Source organism: Bos indicus, chromosome 5 (genome assembly GCF_029378745.1).
Source record: "Bos indicus isolate NIAB-ARS_2022 breed Sahiwal x Tharparkar chromosome 5, NIAB-ARS_B.indTharparkar_mat_pri_1.0, whole genome shotgun sequence".
NCBI classification, from domain to species: domain Eukaryota; kingdom Metazoa; phylum Chordata; class Mammalia; order Artiodactyla; family Bovidae; genus Bos; species Bos indicus.
This window is the reverse complement of record NC_091764.1, coordinates 74,157,273-74,178,506: the sequence shown is the minus strand read 5'-3', so window position 1 is coordinate 74,178,506 and position 21,234 is coordinate 74,157,273. Positions and strand designations below refer to the sequence as shown.

General features: G+C 39.2%; 1 protein-coding gene across 21 annotated transcripts in view; it reads left to right on the top strand.

Annotated features, from left to right (window-relative positions):
* The window catches only part of RBFOX2 (RNA binding fox-1 homolog 2), a 293,466-nt gene that overhangs the window by 64,768 nt on the left and 207,464 nt on the right, over positions 1 to 21,234 (top strand). Inside the window, exon 1 of one of the 21 annotated variants that reach the window (XM_070789691.1) lies at positions 7,542 to 7,699. The exons of the other annotated variants lie outside the window; for them this stretch is intronic. Coding sequence (XP_070645792.1) covers positions 7,658 to 7,699 — 42 coding nt within the window. The 5' untranslated portion in view covers positions 7,542 to 7,657. Of the gene's footprint in view, positions 1 to 7,541; positions 7,700 to 21,234 lie in introns of those variants that run through there. 21 annotated transcript variants of the gene reach the window in all.

Sequence of the window (21,234 nt, the reverse complement as noted above, 5' to 3'; positions counted from 1 at the left end):
TTGTTTTCCTCTATTTCTTTGCATTGATTCTTATCTCTCCTTGCTATTCTTTGGAACTCTGCATTCAGATGCTTATATCTTTCCTTTTCTCCTTTGCTTTTCACTTCTCTTCTTTTCACAGCTATTTGTAAGGCCTCCCCAGACAGCCATTTTGCTTTTTTGCATTTCTTTTCCATGGGGATGGTCTTGATCCCTGTCTCCTGTACAGTGTCACAAACCTCCGTCCATAGTTCATCAGGCACTCTGTCTATCAGACCTAATCCCTTGAATCTATTTCTTACTTCCACTGTATAATCTTAAGGGATTTGATTTAGGTTATACTTGAATGGTCTAGTAATTTTCCCTACTTTCTTCAATTTCAGTCTGAATTTGGCAATAAGGAGTTCATAATCTGAGCCACAGTTAGCTCCCAGTCTTGTTTTTGCTGATTGTATAGACTGTATAGACTGTATGAGGGTGCTGATAGTGTGCTTTTTTTTTTAAACCTAGAACTTGTTTACATGGGTGGGTTCACTTCGTGGAAATTCACTGAGTTGTATACTTCTGATCTTTTTTTCCATTTCTGTATATATAGTTACTTCAGTAAAAAGTTTGCTTAAAAATTAGATTCCACTTTTGACCTGTGATTGTTGTAGCCTGTAGGCGGCTTTTTCTCTCTCATACATTGTTGTTGTTGTTCAGTTGCTAAGTTGTGTAAACTCTTTGCAACCCCATGGACTGCAACACACCAGGCTTCCCTGTCCTTCAACATCTCCCTGAATTTGCTCAAACTCACGTCCATTGAGTTGGTGATGCCATCCAACCATCTCGTTCTCTGTTGTCAACCCTTTTCCTCTTGCCTTCAGTCTTTCTCAGCATTAGGGTCTCTCATACATACACTACTCCTTTGCCTGTCAAAACTGGCAGGTTGTGTGTACATTCAGTCGCTCAGTTGTACCCAACTCTTAGAATCCCATGGACTGTAGCCCACCAGGCTCCTCTGTCCATGGGATTTTCCAGACAAGAGTACTGGAGTGCTTTGCCATTCCCTCCTCCAGGGGATCTTCTCGACCTAAGGATTGAACCCATGTCTCTTGAGTCTCCTGCATTGGCAGGTGGATTCTTTACCACTGTGCCACTTGGGATGCTTAGGTTGTGGGTACCCACATGCATTTATGTGTTTATGTATTAGAGATGTTGTATGGACATGAAGATGCTTCTTTTATTGATGTAATTATGCTTGTCAAATAGTCAACCCACCAAGTTTCAAATGATGAACCACCTCCACTGATCACTGTTTAAACCAGTTCTCTGAGAGGAATAAGTAAACTTTCACTCTGCCTCACAGAACAGCAAATTGGGAATTTGCTCTACAAATAGAAGAACCTCTTCATGAAATGTTCTCAGTCACTAAAGGCTTCATTTTCAGAAGAATTCACCTCCTTTTAACTTTTATTCTTTGTAAAAAATTAAGATATAATTGAAATATAACACTGAAATATGTATATACAGCAAATGATCACTATAATATGGCTAGTTAACATATATCACCACATAAAATTGTTTTCTTGTGATAAGAATTTTTGAGATCTATACTCTCTTAACAACTTTCAGATATATCAGTATTATTGACTGTAGTCATCATACTGTTTACATCCCCATTTCTTACTTATTTTGTAACTGGAAGTTTGTATCTTTTGACCAACTTCACCCATCTCTCACCCCAACCACCAGTCTATTCTGTGTTAGGATATTTTTTTGTTTTGTTTGTTTAAGATTGCTCATATAAGTGAGATCTTAGAGTGTTCCTCTTTTTCTGTGTGAATTTTTTCACTTATCCTCATGCCCTCAAGATTCATCTTTGTTGTTGCAGACATCAAGATTTCCTTCTTTTTGTAGCTGAATAATATTCTGTTGTGTATATTCATACACCACATTTTCTTCATTCATTCGTCCATCAGTGGATACTTGAGTTGTCTCCATGTCTTGGCTTTTGTAAATAATGCTGCAGTGAACTTGGGCATGTGGACCTTTTAGAATTAGTGCAGTGCTTTTGTTTCTTTCGGATAAATACCCAGACATGGAGTTACTGGATCATATGGTAGTTTTATTTTTAATTGTTTGAGGAACCTCCATACTGTTTTCCATAGTGCGTGCAACAGTTAACATTCCCACCAGCAGTGCACAAAGGGTCCCTTAGCTCCACATCTTTGCCAACACTTGTAATTTCTTGTCTTTCTGATAATAGCCATCTTAGCAGGTGTGAGATGATACTTCATTGAGATTTTGACTTACATTTCCCTGATGATCTGTGAATGCTGAGTAGCTTTTTGTGTACCTGTTGGCCATCTGTAGGTTTTCGTTAGAAAAATGTCTATTTAGATCCTGTTCTCATTTTATAATTAGATTGTTTGTTGTTTTGCTATTGAGTTTTATGGGTTCTTTATATATTTTGGATATTAACCCCACCTGATACGGTTCTCTATATATTTTGGTTATTAACCTCATCTGATATTACATATTGTCAGATTCATGATTTGCAAATCTCTTCTATACGGTAGGTTTGCCTTTTCATTTGTTGGTGGTTTCTTTTGCTGTGGAGAGGTGTTTTTTTGACCTTTATCATGTCAACTAAAAAGATAGGAACTCTTCACATGATATTAAAAAAATTTCCCTCCTTTACTCTGGAAGTTAACTCAAAATAAGGCAGTTTAGGAAAACCTGACCTGGTTGAGGTAGAAAATCCTGTTGCATTGACTTCTCCCAACAGGTCATCTCTTTCAGCTCTGTCTGGTCTTCGTTAAATACTTGAAAGTCCTCCTAAGTTTGCCATCTTGTTTTCTGACCATACCATCGTAAAAATTCATTCTCTCTCCCTGGAAGGCCCTTACCTGTCTCAGGGAACTCCTGAAATTCCTTTCCCATGACGCTTGCTAGAGGCCCCATGTCTCTCATGTTCTCTCACTTTACCGTATATATTCGTCTCTGCCTTGTCACATACCACACATAACTGTTTATTTGTCTTCCAGTACTAGCCTTTCGAGATTTATCAGTTGACCTGTGGTAGAGGTTCAATAACTATTTAAAGGATGAATGATTGGGCATATTTTCTGAAAGACGATAGCTGTTTTCTGCAGATTAGAAGTGCTAAAGCTGAAACTCCAGTACTTTGGCCACCTCATGCGAAGAGTTGACTCATTGGAAAAGACCCTGATGCTGGGAGGGATTGGGGGCAGGAAGAGAAGGGAACGGCAGAGGATGAGATGGCTGGATGGCATCACTGACTCGATGGACGTGAGTCTGAGTGAACTCCGGGAGTTGGTGATGGACAGGGAAGCCTGGTGTGCTGCAATTCATGGGGTTGCAAAGAGTCGGACATGACTGAGCAACTGAACTGAACTGAACTGATAATATTTGATATTGTTAGATACATTTTAACTTTTTTCAGAAGTAGTGATACTTTGTGTTAATTTTTCAGTAAACCCAGGAGTGTGTATTTACAGCAGAGGGCATATTGTGACAGGAGGAGAGAGTGATGCTAACTGGTTCACGTGGGTATCAGACATGTAACCTTGGCCTCTTTAGCATTGTCCTCTAACAGCTGATACAGTTTTAGTGGAATCCCTGGAGAAACACTTTGAAATGTTCTGGTTCTATATGCAGAATTTAGAAATCATAAATCTAACGTATAGATCTTGACTGCACAGGGTTTACAGATTAAAACCAGCAGATGAGACTATGTCGGCATCAGGATGTTATAATTGGGCCAGTAGAGGCATTGCTGCTGCTGCTAAGTCGCTTCAGTCGTGTCCGACTCTGTGCAACCCCATGGACTGCAGCCTACCAGGTTCCTCCATCCATGGGATTTTCCAGGCAAGAGTACTGGAGTGGGTTGCCATTGCCTTCTCCTAAGTAGAGGCATTAGCCAGTGATAATTTTGTTCATCTCAAATATTATAAAGTTAAATTCCAGAATATGTTATCTGAAGTTGTATCATTTCACTTCAGTATGTAATTTCTCAAGCTAATTTTAATTTTAAAAGATGTGAGTAGAATCGTTGCCATTTGTCCAGAAGTTTAGACTAATAGGATTAGATTAAGAAATGAATAAGTATGGAGTGCCTGCTCAGGGTTTAAAACTGTTCAGTTCAGTTCAGTTCACTCACTCAGTCGTGTCCGACTCTTTGTGACCCCGTGAATTGCAGCATGCCAGGCCTCCCTGTCCATCACCAACTCCCGGAGTTCACCCAAACTCACGTCCATCGAGTCGGTGATGCCATCCAGCCATCTCATCCTCTGTCGTCCCCTTCTCCTCCTGCCCCAATCCTTCCCAGCATCAGAGTCTTTTCCAATGAGTCAACTCTTCATATGAGGTGGCCAAAGTACTGGAGTTTCAGCTTTAGCATCATTCCTTCCAAAGAACACCCAGGACTGATCTCCTTTAGGATGGACTGGTTGGATCTCCTTGCAGTCCAAGGGACTCTCAAGAGACTTCTCCAACACCACAGCTCAAAAGCATCAATTCTTTGTTGCTCAGCTTTCTTCACAGTCCAACTCTCACATCCATACTTGACTACTGGAAAAACCATAGCCTTGATTAGAGGGACCTTTGTTGGCAAAGTAATGTCTCTGCTTTTGAATATGCTATCTAGGTTGGTCATAACTTTCCTTCCAAGGAGTAAGTGTCTTTTAATTTCATGGCTGCAATCACTATCTGCAGTGATTTTGAAGCCCAGAAAAATAAAGTCAGCCATTGTTTCCACTGTTTCCCCATCTATTTGCCATGAAGTGATGGGACCAGACCCCATGATCTTTGTTTTCTGAATGTTGAGCTTTAAGCCAAGTTTTTCACTCTCCTCTTTCACTTTCATCAAGAGGCTCTTTAGTTCCTCTTCACTTTCCTCCATAAGGGTGGTGTCATCTGCATATCTGAGATTATGGATAATTCTCCCAGCAATCTTGATTCCAGCTTGTGCTTCTTCCAGCCCAGCATTTCTCATGATGTATTCTGCATATAAGTTAAATAAGCAGGGTGACAATATACAGCCTTGACGAACTCCTTTTCCTATTTAGAACCAGTCTGTTGTTAGTGTTACCTAAAAAGTGTGACTTTGACCTTGATGTTAAGCAGCCTGTATTTTATTGATGATATAAGAAAACATAGATACATAGTGATTTCTGACTGTTTGTTTCCACCCCCAGCTGTCTATAAATGGGAGGCCAAGCAGAAAAGACACAGGTTGTGAGTTCAAACAGATCCGGGTTAGAATATTGGCTTTTAAAAAAATTAAATAACGAGTTACATGATTGTGGTCACATTGACGTCTCTGGAATTGTTGTTTCTGTGTGTGCTAAAAGAGGTAAGAATATATGCAACTTGTAGTTTTTTATTTATTTTTGAGAGTTAATAACAGTCCATATAAAACCTCTGGCATATGATAAGTGCACTTTAATGGGTGTTTGAATGAAAGTGAAGTCGCTCAGTCGTGTCTGATTCTTTGTGACCCCATGGACTGTAGCCTACTAGGCTCCTCCATCCATGGGATTTTTCAGGCAAGAGTACTGGAGTGGGTTGCCATTTCTTTCTCCAGGGGATCTTCCCAATCCAGGGATCGAAACTGGTTCTCCCATATTTACCGTCTGAGCCACATAAATACAGTTTTATTTGCAGCAGTCAGTTTAGTCCAGGCCACTGTTGATAGATTTCATGATCATAGCTAATGTAAGTCAGGCTCCGTAGTTGATTGGATGGGCAGTCTTGGAAACTGTGCTTCAGTCTTCCCATTGTGGAGTAAAGTAAGTGACCTTCTGTTTGTTTTTAAGAGTATTAAGGAGAATTGTTGGAAAAGGGTTCATCATATTTAGCCTGTGGAACCATCTGACCAGTGGTATCACACAGGGAATAGTTTGTTACGGAGTCCACTTGGAGTGAGATAAGGAAGCAGAAATCTCAGAGATGGACACATCACACTGTGTTCCTCCTCCATCTCCTCCTCCCCTTATCCGCCTCCCCATGTGAGTTTCAGTTGTTTATTAGCAAATACTATGTCCTTTGCTGTCTTCTGTAGCAGTTGTGACGCTTATTCTGGATGCCTGTGTGTTAACTAGTGGGGCATTTGGACTTCGCTGAAAGTTCCAAATTGTTTAAATTCTGTTTGGGGCAAATGACTATTTCTTATTGCATGAAATCATTTTCCTTTCATGTCTGTTTTTTCACTGGAGAGTTGGTGCCCTGGAGCAGAGTCTCTGCCCTGCAAACCCAGAACACAGTTTTTCTGGGTGTGTCTTATTTTAATCCAATCCCTTTCATACTATAAGGCTCTGACCTGCTTGGAGCCTTATACTTGGTTACAATTAATGCTTTGTCCTTTAGAGTCATATATGACTGGCCACTGGGTTGACTCAGCATTTAGCTATCAGATATGGCTCTGAGAAAAAGTTATTTCCCTAGAAATGGGCAGCTGCACTGGAAAATGAAGCCTTGGTCCATATTGAGTCATTTAGGGAAATTGAGTGGCAGTTTCAAAATTAAAAGTTAGGACTAGGCAAAGAAAGGGCAGGGCCAGCTCCACAGTTGAGAACTAGTCATAAATCAGCTGGATTTTACTAGAAGTAGAGACCTTTGGGGGAGCTTTCTGTGATTCAAGAAATTATGTGTAATTTGTGCTGTATCTGTGATTATGAAAGGATAATTTTTTAGAAGTTGGCATGTTCTTCCTTTATGGATAGTTGATTTCCTTTAATGTCCACAAGAATTTCAGTACTGAGATGTCAGCTTACACTCTATTCAGTCCCTTTGGCCCAGGGACTTAAACTACTTTACATTAATTTTGTCAGTAATTCTTACAACATCCCTGTGTGGGAACTTCTTTTGACGTGAGGGATGTCAGAACTTGCTTCAGTTTACATAGCAGGTCAGTCTCTGGGATGGAAAATTTGACCCAGGATTTGTGGTTCTAGGATTAGCATGTTTGGTCCCCGAAGTGTGCAGTCTTTCAACTTCATTTCTCTCCCCTTTTCTTCCTCCTGTTTTCCCCCTGCTGGAGGAAATAATATCAAGCAAATAGGGAGAGAATTGGTCTTCTAAGTGGTTAGAGACTTAGGAGTTCTGCCTCTAGGCACAGAGTTTCGGATCCTTGGCTTGGGATGGAGGGAAACAGCAGAAGACTGATACCTCAGTCCGTGACATGTCCTAACTGGTTTTTTGACCAGTGCGTACTTTTATTTTTGTTCTTTTTCTCCCCCCTTGTTGCGAGAAGAGGAGAGGAGGCTGTGAGGATTTTCTCTGTGCCAGCCTTATGTGTGGGATGGTCCAGATGTTTTTAATGCTCAGCAGATACCATTACTTGCTTTGGGTTGGGGGCCAGAGAGGAGGAGGTGAAGCAGCCACTTTGGGGTGGGGTTGGAAGGAGGAGGATGGAATGTAGGAAGGAGGACGTTTCTCTGTGTTTTCTTAGTCATAGGACTCTGAATCCTAAGTAGCTAAATTTAGCACAGGTTCCTGTTGAAAGCATCATTTTTGGGGGGCGGGTGGTGAGGGGAGAACGGAAAACCTTTTTGTGTATCCTGCTCCATGAAGCCAATAGGGAAGCAGGAGGAGGTGAGGTTGCCATGGAGATGGTAGCTGTGTGCAAGGGGAGAGCAGCAGGGTTTAGAATTCCAGGAAGGAAGAGAGAGTGATGTCATCAGATTCCATGGACCAGCCCAGGAACCCCTGTGAGGTTGGTGGGGAGTTGGGTGTGCGTGGGGGGTGGTGGATGGGAGTTTGTGCAAGGGAATTGTGGCTTCACTAAGGTGTGGGGAGTCCAGTTCAAGCAGAGAGGTTGGTTGTGTGGAATCGTGCTGATCTGCGTTAATGCCTTCTTTTTAAAAATCTGTAAATCATTCTGAATTTGCAGAATATTTTCTTTGTTAAAAGGATATAGTCATTTAACAAAGGAGCTAATCTAGATGTAGAAATATAATACCTTTTTAGAGTTCTGTTCCCTGTAGTATTTGTGCGTGCCTTTATCCCTTGTATGTGAGGGTATTTGTGCACCTATTTTGGATCTATAGTTGCCTTTGTAGGATGCCTTTTATGGTACTGCATGCAGTTCAGTGCTTTATTATTAATGCTTGATTGTTGTATTTATTTTTCTACAAATGGATGTGTATAAATAAAGCACAGTTTTTATTTTTTAAAAATCTGAAAGAAAATCAAAGCGTTGCTTTTGCAGCAGAAAACTGCATGCTTCAGAACAGTCGTTTTGAACATACGCGTGAGTGTCTGGACTGATGCTGAAGGGCAAATGTGTTTCTTTTGGAATGACTGAGGGGCCAAATATTCTAAAAAACAAATACAACTGAATCTGTGCATCCAGGTGAATATTGTCCTTCAAAACAGCCACTTTGACTGTGGTAATATAACCACTGCGCAAAACATAAAGAACTCTCCTTTGGAATCAGCTTCAGAGATGAGTGATGAGGAAAACATTTTTAATACCTGACACTGCATTTTTTATTCAAAAAGAATACCTAGCTTGATCAGACACTGGCTTTCTTTGAATTGGCTTTTCCTGATTTGGGGTTGTCAAAAAATGAAATCTATGTTCAAATAATGCGCTTTTGTCCCAGTTAAGGACATTTAAAGTCATAGGTTTAGTTTCTGAAGGCATTTTCATTTTCAGATCAAGAGCTCCTAGATTATGTAGTTTGGCAGTGGCTGCATGATTGATGAAAGCATATGAGGAAGAAGAGTGTTCTGTGGTGTGTCTGAGGGCACAGATTGAGGAGCCAGATTGACCTAGGTCTGCACCCTGTTCTCCTACTCAGTGACTGACCTTGGACAGGTAGCAGTCTCGTGGTGCATTGGTTTCCTTATGTCTAAAACAGGGATGGTAGTGCTATGAATACCAACCTTACAGTGTGGTGCTGTGGGTAAGTAAACTAATATGAAAAACACTTAAACATTTAGTATATGCTTAATCAGTGCTTGCTTTGGCTGTTGTCATTAATAATTATACATTTCTTTGAATTACAAAGTTATGAAGTAGATTATTTCAGACACCACTGAATGTCCAGGAGGGAGGGCCTTGGGAATCTGTAATTGTTCAGTGATTCCCAGATGATTGTGATGAGCAGCCAGGTTTGAGAACCACTGCGTTTAATCTACTTTGAGTAAGGCCCCAGCACTAGATCTGTCATCATTTCCTGAAATCTTACTAGAAATGCAGAGTCTCAGGTATCCCACCAAACCCACTGAATCAGAATCTGCATTTTTAACAGGATGCCCTGCAGTGACCTGTATGCATGTTAAAATTTAAGAAGCACTGGTTTTCTTCTACCATTGAGGGTAACTGGGTGATAACTCCAAGTGAAAAGGCAGATTGTGCTCTTGCTTCTTCGCAGTCATATTCTACTCTGTCACCCCACAGACTATTGCCCAGCAGGCTCATCTGCTGATGGAATTTTCCAGGCAAGAATACTGGAGTGGTTTGCCATTTCCTACTTTAAGGGATCTTCCCAACCCAAGGATCAAACCTGTGTCTCTTGTATCTCCTGCATTGGCAGGTAGATTCTTTACCACTGTGCCACCTGGAAAGTCCCCTCCTCACCCAAAAAAAGTTGGATTATCTCTGTTACTCTCATTGGTAGAAGAGAAACAGTCAGGCTAAGACAGTTTGAACTTGCACTTCCCTTCCCTGTTGCCTAGCCTGGAAATAAACGCTTTTTTGGACTAAGTCACCGAGTAATGGAAAGAATAGAGTTATAATTGTGCCTCTGGCCCTACCACTTATTAGCTGTTTGGCCTTGACCTAGTCATTCAACCTCTCTGAATCTCAGTGTCCTCAACTGATCATGGAAATAACACCTAGACCAGGAAATAATGGAGTGGAGCTTGTTCAAGAATTAAGGTGTGATGAGATCTGATAGAGACAGCCCTTTCATGAATTCATAGTAGTTGACCATATGTTTTAGGAATTTAAGTTTGTGTGTTCTTTTAAAAAAATTGCTGTTTAAAAAAAAAAACCACCACAAATTCAGATGATTTCATCTGAAGTCTTTTAGGCTGGTTCCAAGCAAGAATTGATATGGCATTTATCAGAAGATCTTTGAATTGTAATGAGCATTATCTTCTGTCTGACCAGGAAATTTATAGGATGAGAGGAAGTTTGGGGACTTGCACTGGGCACACCAGAAGTAGCTGGGGGAGTGTTTAGGTCAGAGGATCATTAGTTGCAGACAGTAGGGCATCTGAAGCAACAGCGCGAGTAGGAGACAGAGAGGCCCGTTGTCACTCAGCCGTACATGTCTTAGGGCACTGAGGGGTGAGGGCGGATTCTGAACTCAAAGTATATAAAAAAATTGTTATAATGGCCTTCTTCTAGAGGGTGGCGTGGCACTTTGTTTGTGTTATGCCTAATCTTAGCATCTCGACAGGCACAATAAATCAGCGAGGGTGAGTAATGTGCCCTAAGTCACTCAGCTAATAGCAACAGAGCTGAATCGTGTTGAATAGTAATGTGAGTGATGAAATGATTATAAAAGTGAAATTGAAATAGCTATTGTATGCCAGTTAAAATACAATTTATTATGTCTGTATTGACCTTTTGGGCTAAAGGATTGACATGTTAGCCTGTCTCAAAGGAATTTTGGAATGCTGCAGAGTTATCCTTTAGGGATATATTTCCTTTATACCTTTGAGGCTAATTTAGAGGGTTTTTTAAATTTTGTTTTTGTTTTTTAAGTCTTCAGTTCAGTGAAATAGCAGTTTCAACTGAATATCACAACATAAGAGTTGTTTGACCATGGGATTTTGACCTTGACCCATGATAAGAGATCCACTTTACATGACAGGCTAGTATAGTTAGGTGTTTATCGTATATATGTGACCAAAACATGTTTCATGGAATAATTCTTACCCTGATTATTAAAACACGAGGTACTTTATTCTTCTTGTTTAAAAATTCTATTATAGTCCAGTATACTCATCTTAAAAAGTGTCCATGGACAGCTCCCCCACCCCCCCACCCCCCCACCCTGCAAGGTGCACCAGAACCTTTTAGGAGGTCTTCAAGGTCAAAACTCTTCATAACATTAAGATGTTCTTTGCTTTTCCTACTATATTGACATTTGCACTGATGTATAAGCAGTGATGGGTCATCCTAGTGTGAGTCAAGGCACCGGCACCAAACTGTACTGGTTAGTAGTCATTATTTTTTTTTCACCACCACAGTCTTGCACTTAAAGGAGAGGGGGGGAAAAGCCAGTTTCATTGCTATCATATAAGGAAATGTGTCAGTACTGAGAAGATCTTTATAATTTAGTGAACCAGTATTTTATAAATGAGCAATGCATGATGTTACATAATCATGATAGGTAAAAAAAATGTTCAAAATACAGAACAGACCAATGGATTTTATGAAAAATTCACTGATATGCATTGCCACACTGCAACTAACTTTTAAGGAACTGTCACTTTGCAAGTTTTGATATTATATTAAGGAAGAATATCCATAGATAAGTGAAAGTACTCCTACTTTTGACAAACATATCTGAAGGAGGCCAAATTTTCTTCATATACTTTCATCAAAATAAAATATCACAACAGATTGAAAGCAGGAGCAGGTATCTTAGCCATCTTCTATTAAGTTGGCTGTGAAAGATATTTGCAGAAAAATGTTTGACAGTAGCACTGTTCTCACTGCATTTTTTTGTATGTTTCTTTCCTTTGAATTTATTTTTAATTGGAGGATAATTGCTTTACACTATTGTGTTGGTTTCTGCCATACATCTACCTGAATCAGACATAGGTATACATATGTCCCCTCCCTCTTGGACCTCCCTCCCTCCTCCGTAGATTGTCACATAGCACTGGCCATCTATTTTCCATATGGTAATGTATATATTTCAATATACATTGTATATGTTCTCCCACCCTCTCCTTCCCCAACTGTGTCCGCAAGTCTGTTCTTTAAATCTGTGTCACCATTGCTGCGCTGCTACCATCTTTTCTAGATTCCATATATATGTGTTAATATATGATATTTGTTTTTCTCTTTCTCACTTACTTCACTCTGCATAATAGGCTCTAGGTTCATCCACCTCATTACAACTGACTCAAATGTGTTCCATTTTATAGCTGAGTACTATTTCACTGTATATATATACCACAGCTTCTTTATCCATTCATCTGTTGATAGACATCTAGGTTGCTTTCATATCCTAGCTATTGTAAATAGTGCTGCAGTAATATTGGGGCAAATGTGTCTTTTTCAGTTATGGTTTCCTTAGGGTTTAAATGCCCAGGAGTGGGTTTGTTGGGTCATGAAGTGAAGTGAAGTGAAAGTCGCTCAGTCATGTCCGACTCTTTTCAACCGCATGGACTGTAGTCCATGTAATTCTCCAGGGGATCTTCCCAACCCAGGGATCGAACCCAGGTCTCCCGCATTGCACATGGATTCTTTACCAGCTAAATTGGGTCATATGTTAGTTTTTTTCCTAGTTTTTTAAGGAACCTTCATACTATTCTCCATAGTGGCTGTATCAAAATACAGTTAATTTTTGTAAAAAGCTTTCATGTTAGCATAATGGTTTATTACTGATGTTTTAAAATGAATTAACAAATAGTTTTAAAACTGCAGTTTTAGTTTCTAATAGGCAAATACTAATCTTTATTAACTCCCATAAACAAAAGTTCTCTGGGATCTCTAGTAATTTTTAAGAATGGAGATTCAAAGACCAAAAAGTTTGAGAACTGTTGCTTTACCTTCGATTTTATAATAATTGAGATCTCTTAAATCAATCATGAATGGGTCTTGACTCAGTTTGAAAGTATATTGAGCCAGATAGGAATTGCATTGTGAAGGCAAGGAGGACTTTGCTCGATTTTGCTTGAGTTGAGTTGATGTGGGAGAACACCCTTAGGTATGAAGTCATTTGAGTAAAGTTTAGATCTTCAAACCCATCCAGATCTTGCCTCCTGTGATGTCCCTTCTTTGTGATTTCTTCATGCTTTTCTCACTCCATTGTCAACCTGTACACTTGTTCCCTCTGGGCCTAATATTTACATTGTATTGCATGATTCCTGTTGTGCTTGTTTACATGCCTGTCTCTCTCACTAGACTACGAGTTCCTCGAGAAAAGAATCAGTAACTTATTTGTCTTTCTGTTTCTACCATAGTACCAGACACATGAATGTCCCTCAGTAAATGTTTGTTGAGGGAATAAATAAATAGGGAGAAAAAAGAAATGAACAGGTGAGGCCAGATTTTAGAGTGTTTGGAACTTGATCATGTAAGCAGTGGAGAGCCATTAGCATGGGCGTGCTGTGAGTGGTGGTTGTTGAATTAACCCTGGCCCTGGTGAGAAAACTGGGAAGCGGTGGATGAAGGCTGCTGGACCAGCTGAGAAACTGTTAGTTATTTAGGCTTGACTCAGGTGACCCAGGCCTGGATTCAGGTAAATGCTTTTGCTGTAGGTAATGAAAGATGTTTCCTGAGGAATATTTTCAAAAACAGAAACCTAATAATATCCATTTTATCTAATGTTTGCTGCATACTTATAACATTCTGAGTACTGTGTTAAAGGCTTTATGTGTATTATCTCATTTAATTTTTACAGAATCCTTCAAAGTGTTAGCTGCTCAGTCATGTCTGACTCTTTGTAACCCCATGGACTGTACCCCACCAGGCTTCTCTGTCCATGGTATTCTCCAGGCAAGAATACTAGAGTGGGTTGCCATTTCTTTCTCCAGGGGATCTTCCCCTCCCCAGGGATCAAACCTGGATCTCCTGCATTGCAGGTAGATTCTTCACCATCTGAGACACCATCAGTGAACCTATTGGTTCAAATAAAAGGGCCTATTTTTTATGGTTGTGAGTGAAAATATATGTATTCATTGTTGAAAAATTAGAAAATACAGATAGGGAAAAGAAAAAATATATATACCACTCTGTAAACCCACCTCAACACCAGGATCACTAAACATTTTGGGATACATCCTTCTAGACCTAAGAGAAAAAAAGGTTATGTATATGTGCTGTAAATGCCTGAATATGAGGAAACCCTGAATATAAGGCTTTAAATGGTTTTTCCATTGAAAAGACCAGCCTACCAAAATAATAAATTTTTAGGGATGTTGATGAAATAGGCAAATGTCTTTAAAATATTGATTTTATTTATGCATGCATGCTATTCAAAGTAATATACAATATTATATAATAATGTTTCATAGTTATAATAATATAGTTATAATAACTATAATGTATAGTAATGTTATAATTTTATTTTCTGTGGGTTTTGGAGGAACATTTATACATACTCTACTGCATCAGTTATACATACTCTATTATATCTTAGAACCACCTTGAGTTTTCAGATAGTTTTCTAGGGTGTATATGGAGATACAGCACTGTTTTGAATCTATGTCTATGGTAGTCACTGTTGATTTTTTTTTCCAAGCTACAAGCACCCAGTCAAATAACATCATTATTGCCATATTGTATACTGTATTGCTTTGTAAAAATTGTTTTTGACATGAGATTCATATAACATGTAAATTAACCTTTTAAAAGTGAATGGTTTGGTTTTCTTTGGTACATTCACATGTGGTGCAGCCACCACCCCTTCTAGTTCCAAGCATTTTTATCACCCCCAAAACAACCCCACACCTGTTAAGCGGTCACTTTCCCCTTCCTTCTAGTCTCTGAAAACCACCAATCTGCTTTCTGCCTCTAGAAATTTGCTTATTCTTGATATTTCATATAAATGGAATTGCATAATACATGACCTTTTGTGTCTGGCTTCTTTCATATACCATCATATTTTCAAGGTTCATTCATGTTATAGCATATTTCAGCACTTTATTCCTTTTTATAGACAAATAATATTCTTTTGTATGTATACACAATAATTCATTTGTTCATTGATGGATATTTATGTTATTTCTACCTTTCAGCTCTTTTGCATCGTGTGTACAAGTGCTTGCATGAGTACTTGTTTTTAGTTCTTTGGGGAATATACCTAAGAGTGGAATTGCTGGGCCACGTGGTAGTTCTATGTTTAACTTTTTGAGGAACTGCCAAACAATTTTCTGTAGCAGCTGCACCATTTTATATTCCTACCAGCAGTGTACAAGGGTTTGTCAATTTATTTTTAATGAGGAACACAATATGATGGGGAAAGTAAAAAGAAAATATGTGTGGCCTTCGAGTTTATTAGAGCTTTGTATCTCAGATTTTGCCTGATGGACTTATTAAATATTTAGCATCATTTCAGTACCAAAAATGAGATTTAGCTCAAGGAAATGTATCTAATCTATTTTAAGTGGTGAACAGACTAAGAAGTGAAGATCAGAGAAGTGAAAGAAGGGAAATTTAAATAGACTGTAAAATTCCTTGAGGGCAAAGGCCCCATTCATCTTTGTGTCCTCTGCATTTACTAAAATAGTTGGCATGTCACAGGCTGTATTAGGAGGTCCCCAAGACTACCCCAGCTCCAGTGATTTGCTAGGATTTACAGAATTCAGTGTCTAGACATACTCATGGCCATGATTTATAGCAGTGAGAGGATACAAAGTAAAACCACTTTTTCCCTTAAAAGTGCATGGTGGTAAAGTGCAGAAGAAATCAGGCTCCGTTCAGCTTTCCTCGCAGTGGAGTCACACGGGGTGTGCTTCTCTGCTTCAGCCAGTGGTGGCAATGTAGTCTACTGAGGAAGCTCATTAGAGCCTTCAGTTCAGTTCAGTCCAGTTCAATTCAGTCGCTCAGTCATGTCTGTCTCTTTGTGACCCCATGAATCGCAGCACGCCACGCCTCCCTATCACCAACTCCCAGAGTTCACTCAGACCTACGTCCATCGAGTCAGTGATGCCATCCAGCCATCTCATCGTCTGTCGTCCCCTTCTCCTTCTGCCCCCAATCCCTCCCAGCGTCTGAGTCTTTTCCAGTGAGTCAACTCTTCGCATGAGGTGGCCAAAGTATTGGAATTTCAGCTTTAGCATCATTCCTTCCAAAGAAATCCCAGGTCTGATCTCCTTCAGAATGGACTGGTTGGATCTCCTTGCCTTAGTGGGGGAATTTTTCTTTCTGGGGCATGACTGGGAAGGGTTGTACACTTAGGCACCCTCTGCCTAGCATGTGCTCAGATTCTCAACTCCCAGAAGGAAAGCAGTGTTCGGCATCAACCATATTGTTTGCACAATTTAGGCACAGTAAGCCACTCTTAACTGGTTCTGGGAATAGAACCCTCCTGAAATCTAAGTGCCCAGGCACTAGTCAAAGCCAACCTTGGAGGCTGCCCTTTCTAAGTATAGCAGCCAGAACTGCTTTGTTAATTCTTCTCCAGGACATAGATGTTTAGTTCTTTAAGAAGTGTTGCTAGGTTCTGTGAAGAAAAATAAATGTTATAGTAGGGAACCAGCAGGGACTGGAGTATCAGACCAACCTGGATTTGCATTATCATAAACAAATTGCTTCCTTTTCTAAGCCTGTTTTCTTACTGTTGAGAGATATATTATAGAGTTTTGGTGAAAATACAGAGTGATAATGTATAGAAAATATGAAACATAATGTCTGTCCTGTGTGAAATCAGTGGCTATTAGCATTTTGTTTCAGCTCATCTGTACCAGTCTGGGTCCAATGAGGACAAACAGCCTGTAAGTAATTTAAACAAGGAATTTAACATAAAGAATTATTTACTGTAACAGCAGATCAAAGTAATAAGGGATTGGCTTGTAAGGGGTAGAGTGAACTCTAAGGAATAAAGATGTAACAGATATACTGTAATAATGTGATTGATAGATGATAATATATCATTAATATAAAATTAATTTTAATATTAAGTTAATATTTAAATTAATATTATAAAATTATAATAGCAACCAGCCCTAGGGCTGAGATAAAGCACCCCCAGAATGAACTGGTCTTTTTAAAAAAATGGGATATTTGGGGTGGAACTGGTGAATGTAACAAAGTGGTATTGGCTGTCAGTTTTCTTGCTGGGGAGGTGGAATGAATTACTCTGTTTTGGTTTATTATGGGCTTCCCTGGTGGCTCAGACGGTAAAGAATCCTCCTGCAGTGCGGGAGACCTGGGTTCGATCCCTAGGTTGGGAAGATCCCCTGGAGAAGGAAATGGCAACACACTCCAGTATTCTTGCCTGGAGAATCACCATAGGCAGAGGAGTCTGGCAGCTACAGTCCAATGGGGTTGCAAAGAGTCAGACATGACTGAGCGACTCAGCACAGCACAGCATACAGTAGTGTGAAAGTTTAGTTTGCCAGTTAGCCATTGCACTTTCTGTTGGAACTGTGTTATTAGATACTACCAGGTTCATATCCCTTATAAGTCCTCTTATCTTTGGGTACCTTGAGCCTTGTATGGTTTGGACACAGAATAATGATCTGTGGTTGTTAAGCAGTCTCTTCCTGACTCAGAAGTACTTGTTGCTAGGGTTGGTTTTTTTACGTAATGACATGTGGAACTTAGCTGCCTCTTCAGTTCCTGTGGTGTTCCTTCCGTGTCCCCATTCAAAAATAGGCTACTTCAAGTAACTTGGGCTGTAAAACAAAGGTATTGAAATACCCTGCGAAACTTGATTTGCTCTTCTTCCTTAGCCAATATGGTCTAAATCAAATTTTCCTTCCATTGTTAAATGTATGTAAGGTAATATGAAATTAATCTTCAACTGAGAGTAAGTAAGTCAATGAAAAACTTGGTACCATTGACCAGGCTTGTTTGTTAGAGGAGAGCTTCATTCTTACTTTCCTTTGCTTCCTTTTCCTTTCCTCTTCCCAAATTGCCTGATGGCAAGAACTTACTTTGTTCCAGTCTTAGTATTTTTCTTCCTCTTCCATCTTGTGAAGTGGGTTTGATTTTGTTAGACACAAAAGAAAGACAGTAAGGTGGGTTAAATTTTTTTTTTCCTGATTGCTTAATGTAGCTTTCTTGTACATTTTCAGTTTTGTGCTCCTGTTCCTAGACAACCTTCATCACTGATAGAAGCCAGTAAAAAAAATACTCTTGTGATAAATCTCTGGATGCTGAACACATGGCCTGTTAAGTGGGTGAAACCAGGGGAGGCTGGCAGAGTTGTGTCTTCCTTAGACTCCTCAGAGTTTTATTGGTCGTTGCTTAGGATTCATAGCTAGTATGTTATATCACTACTGTATTTCTGTACTGAAAGCAGGACTTTCTTGATCTTCAGTGTCACTAAGTCCTTTTAGTGCCTCTCTTAAAAACATGCTTAAGTCAGCTGGTCTATTGTACCTCCTAGGTGCAGTATTCTAGGTGATTTTAACTTGGAATGTGCAAATATATTACTGGCCCTTTGTATGTATTTAATCATTTAGAAATGATGTTGATGATTTTCAGAATGCATTTAGAGGAGTGGTTTTAAAATCCACTGTGTCTTTTCAGCATTCCTTGGTCCTTGACAGTGTGGAGATCCTGTCCTCCTATACGAGATTAGAGGCTATTACCCACTCATCGCCCACCCCCAACTCCAATACACACGTTTCCAAAAAATCTTATGGAGTCCTGTAGTTCTTTTTATAGATGTTAGTTGTGTTATCAATCACATTATCTTGTTGTTATTATGACTTAGAGCTCCTCAAGGGCAGGGATACCAGCACCGTACTTGTCATAAAGCAGTTGTTAAATACACTTTTACTGAATAAATGAAGGATGCTTCTGCTTAAGTGGCTTCTTCAAACATAGATGCAGTGGGAGCTTCTAAGCAGCCAGTGAAGAATATAAAAATCAGGTAATATTTTTCTTCACTTCTTTCAGTGTCCGTTGTACATGCACGATCCATCACAATTACTTTATTTGTTAGTTACATACATTAATTAATCAGAAGCTTCTAAACAGGTTTAATTGTTGACCTGTAGTAAGATTCTTAAGGTTAGTATTTTATTTCTTACATATTCTTTTTTTGGGGGAGGGGGAGGCAGCTTATATGTCTTGGCAATCATTTTCTAAGTCTTCCAGTCTTACTGGGTCAGTAACTCTTGCTTATGGCAATACAGCTGCTAAAGCCTTTCCTCTTTGGAGTTTAAACACATCTGATTTCTGTCCTATCTGTTCCATGTAATTTCATCTCTGCTTTAAATTTGTTATTAATATATAACTCAATCACTTTGCCATACACCTGAAACTAACACAACATTGTTAGTCAACTGTACTCCAGTATGAAATAAAAAATTTTAAAAATAATACATTTCAGCAGTTATTTTTACTCTGATTTAAAAACTCCTATCTGCACGTTTTTAGACAATTATACCAATCTCTCCCAGGACCAGTACTGGTTTGTGCAGGTTGTCATGAGGTAATAGAGTACCAGGTACAGAGTTAAAAGACCTGAATCTGAAGGCAGCTCGACCACTATCATTGGCTGTTTGGCCTTCAGCAAACCACTTACTCATTCTGAAATTCAGTTTTGTCCTCTGTAAAATGAGGGTTATGAAACCCATTTTCTGCATTGTGAGGACTAAATAAGATTATATGAAGGTATTTTTGCACAAAATACCTGTTTGTATAAACCATTATGAAACACTGGTAATAGTGACTGTTTTTGTTCTTAATACATGAATTTTACATTTTGTATATTCAAATAATTCCCATAGGCAATGCCCTGTCAACCTTCCACAAACCTTACTCTTCTCCCTAGAGGGAACCACTGTTAGAACTTGTTGTATATCCTTCTAGATTTTCTCTGTGCAGGTATTTTTGATTTTATATTCATGTAGAAATACCTCTTTTGTATTGTGATTTAAAGGAATAGCACACTGATTTGTTTCGCTGTCATTCCCTTCTCCAGGGGATCTCCCTGACCCAGGGACTGAGTCCCGGTCTCCTGCATTGCAGGCAGATTCTTCACCATCTGAGCTATGAGGGAAGCCCATAGGATACCTCTTTTGTATTGTGATTTAAAGGAATAGCACACCGACTGTTTTGCTGTCATTTAGTATGACTTGAGATAGTTCATTGAGATTTTTCACCTTTTAAAAAGCTTGCAGAGTTCAACAGATGATGTTGAAACAAGAGAATAGTTGATAACTCTATTTCCCTATAATTGAGGTTCTTTTTAGTTTTTCAGTGTTGGAAACAGCACTAAATTAAAAAGCCTTTGCAGTTGCATTGTTAAATTCTATAGGAAATGGTGTTGTAGTAAATGTATAGACTCCAGAACAAACAAGGCTCTTGGGGATTTTGGAAGGAGCCCTGTTCTTTTTGTTATGGCCCAGCATGCTTCTTTGAGCACAAGTTCAGGTGATTCTTTAGATAAGTTAGAGATACGAAATTACAAAAAGGGATGAGTATTTAATATTTTAATAATTATTACAAAGTTGCTTTCCCAAAGAGTTGTCCTAATATACATGTATTCCTACTGTTAGATGTGAAGATGTCTATTGACTCTTCTTGCCAATTTGTCATATTTTTATTTTTGCCAGTGTATGGGTGGAAGGTGATACCTCAGCTCTGAAAGAATGTTTACAGGCAGCGTGGTTTGTGAGTATAACTGGGAACAATTTAAGTCTGTTAACAGGAAAGCAAGAGGGATAAATAAATTGTGACATAGTCATAAGATAGAAAACTAAGCAGTGGTCAAATAGTGCATATAGTGGTCAATTAGTGAAATATAGTGACATGCGTAAGTGGAGATAAATCTCAGAATATTGAGAAAAGAAGGAAATTGCTATGCAATAGGATTCATTTCTATAAAATTCAAAATCATGCAAAGTTCATGCATTTTGAAGGGACAGGTATATATACAGTAAAACTTAAAAAAGAAAGCAAACCTGTGTCGTTAAGTGTAGGCCACCTTCAGTGAGGCAGGACGTGCCTGAAGGCTGGAGAGTTCTAAGAGTGAGAGATGGGGAAGAAAGGAGAACCGCTTTGCTAAGCAGGTGAAGGAGGAAGTCCGTTTCCTCTGGCACATCTCTGTGCACCTGTTATTACATCTGTCTTTGCTATTAAAGTTTTTGACAGTGCTCGCTTGTAGGAGGATTTTTTTTTCCCTTATAAAAAGTATTGTGCATTGTTGAACTCAAAGAGTATATATATGGGATAGCCTCTGGGAGTGATGAATCTTTGTTAATGATGCTTTTGGGTGTTTTTGATGACTTTCTTAATCCTCTAATTCCTTTCTCAGACAGTCTTGAAATTTATTGTAAAGGAATAATACGGCATGATTATTAAAAAAGATAATTTGATAAAATGGGAAGAACAGGGGCTTTGGCGTACAACAGACCTGGCTTGAAAGTTTGACTTTC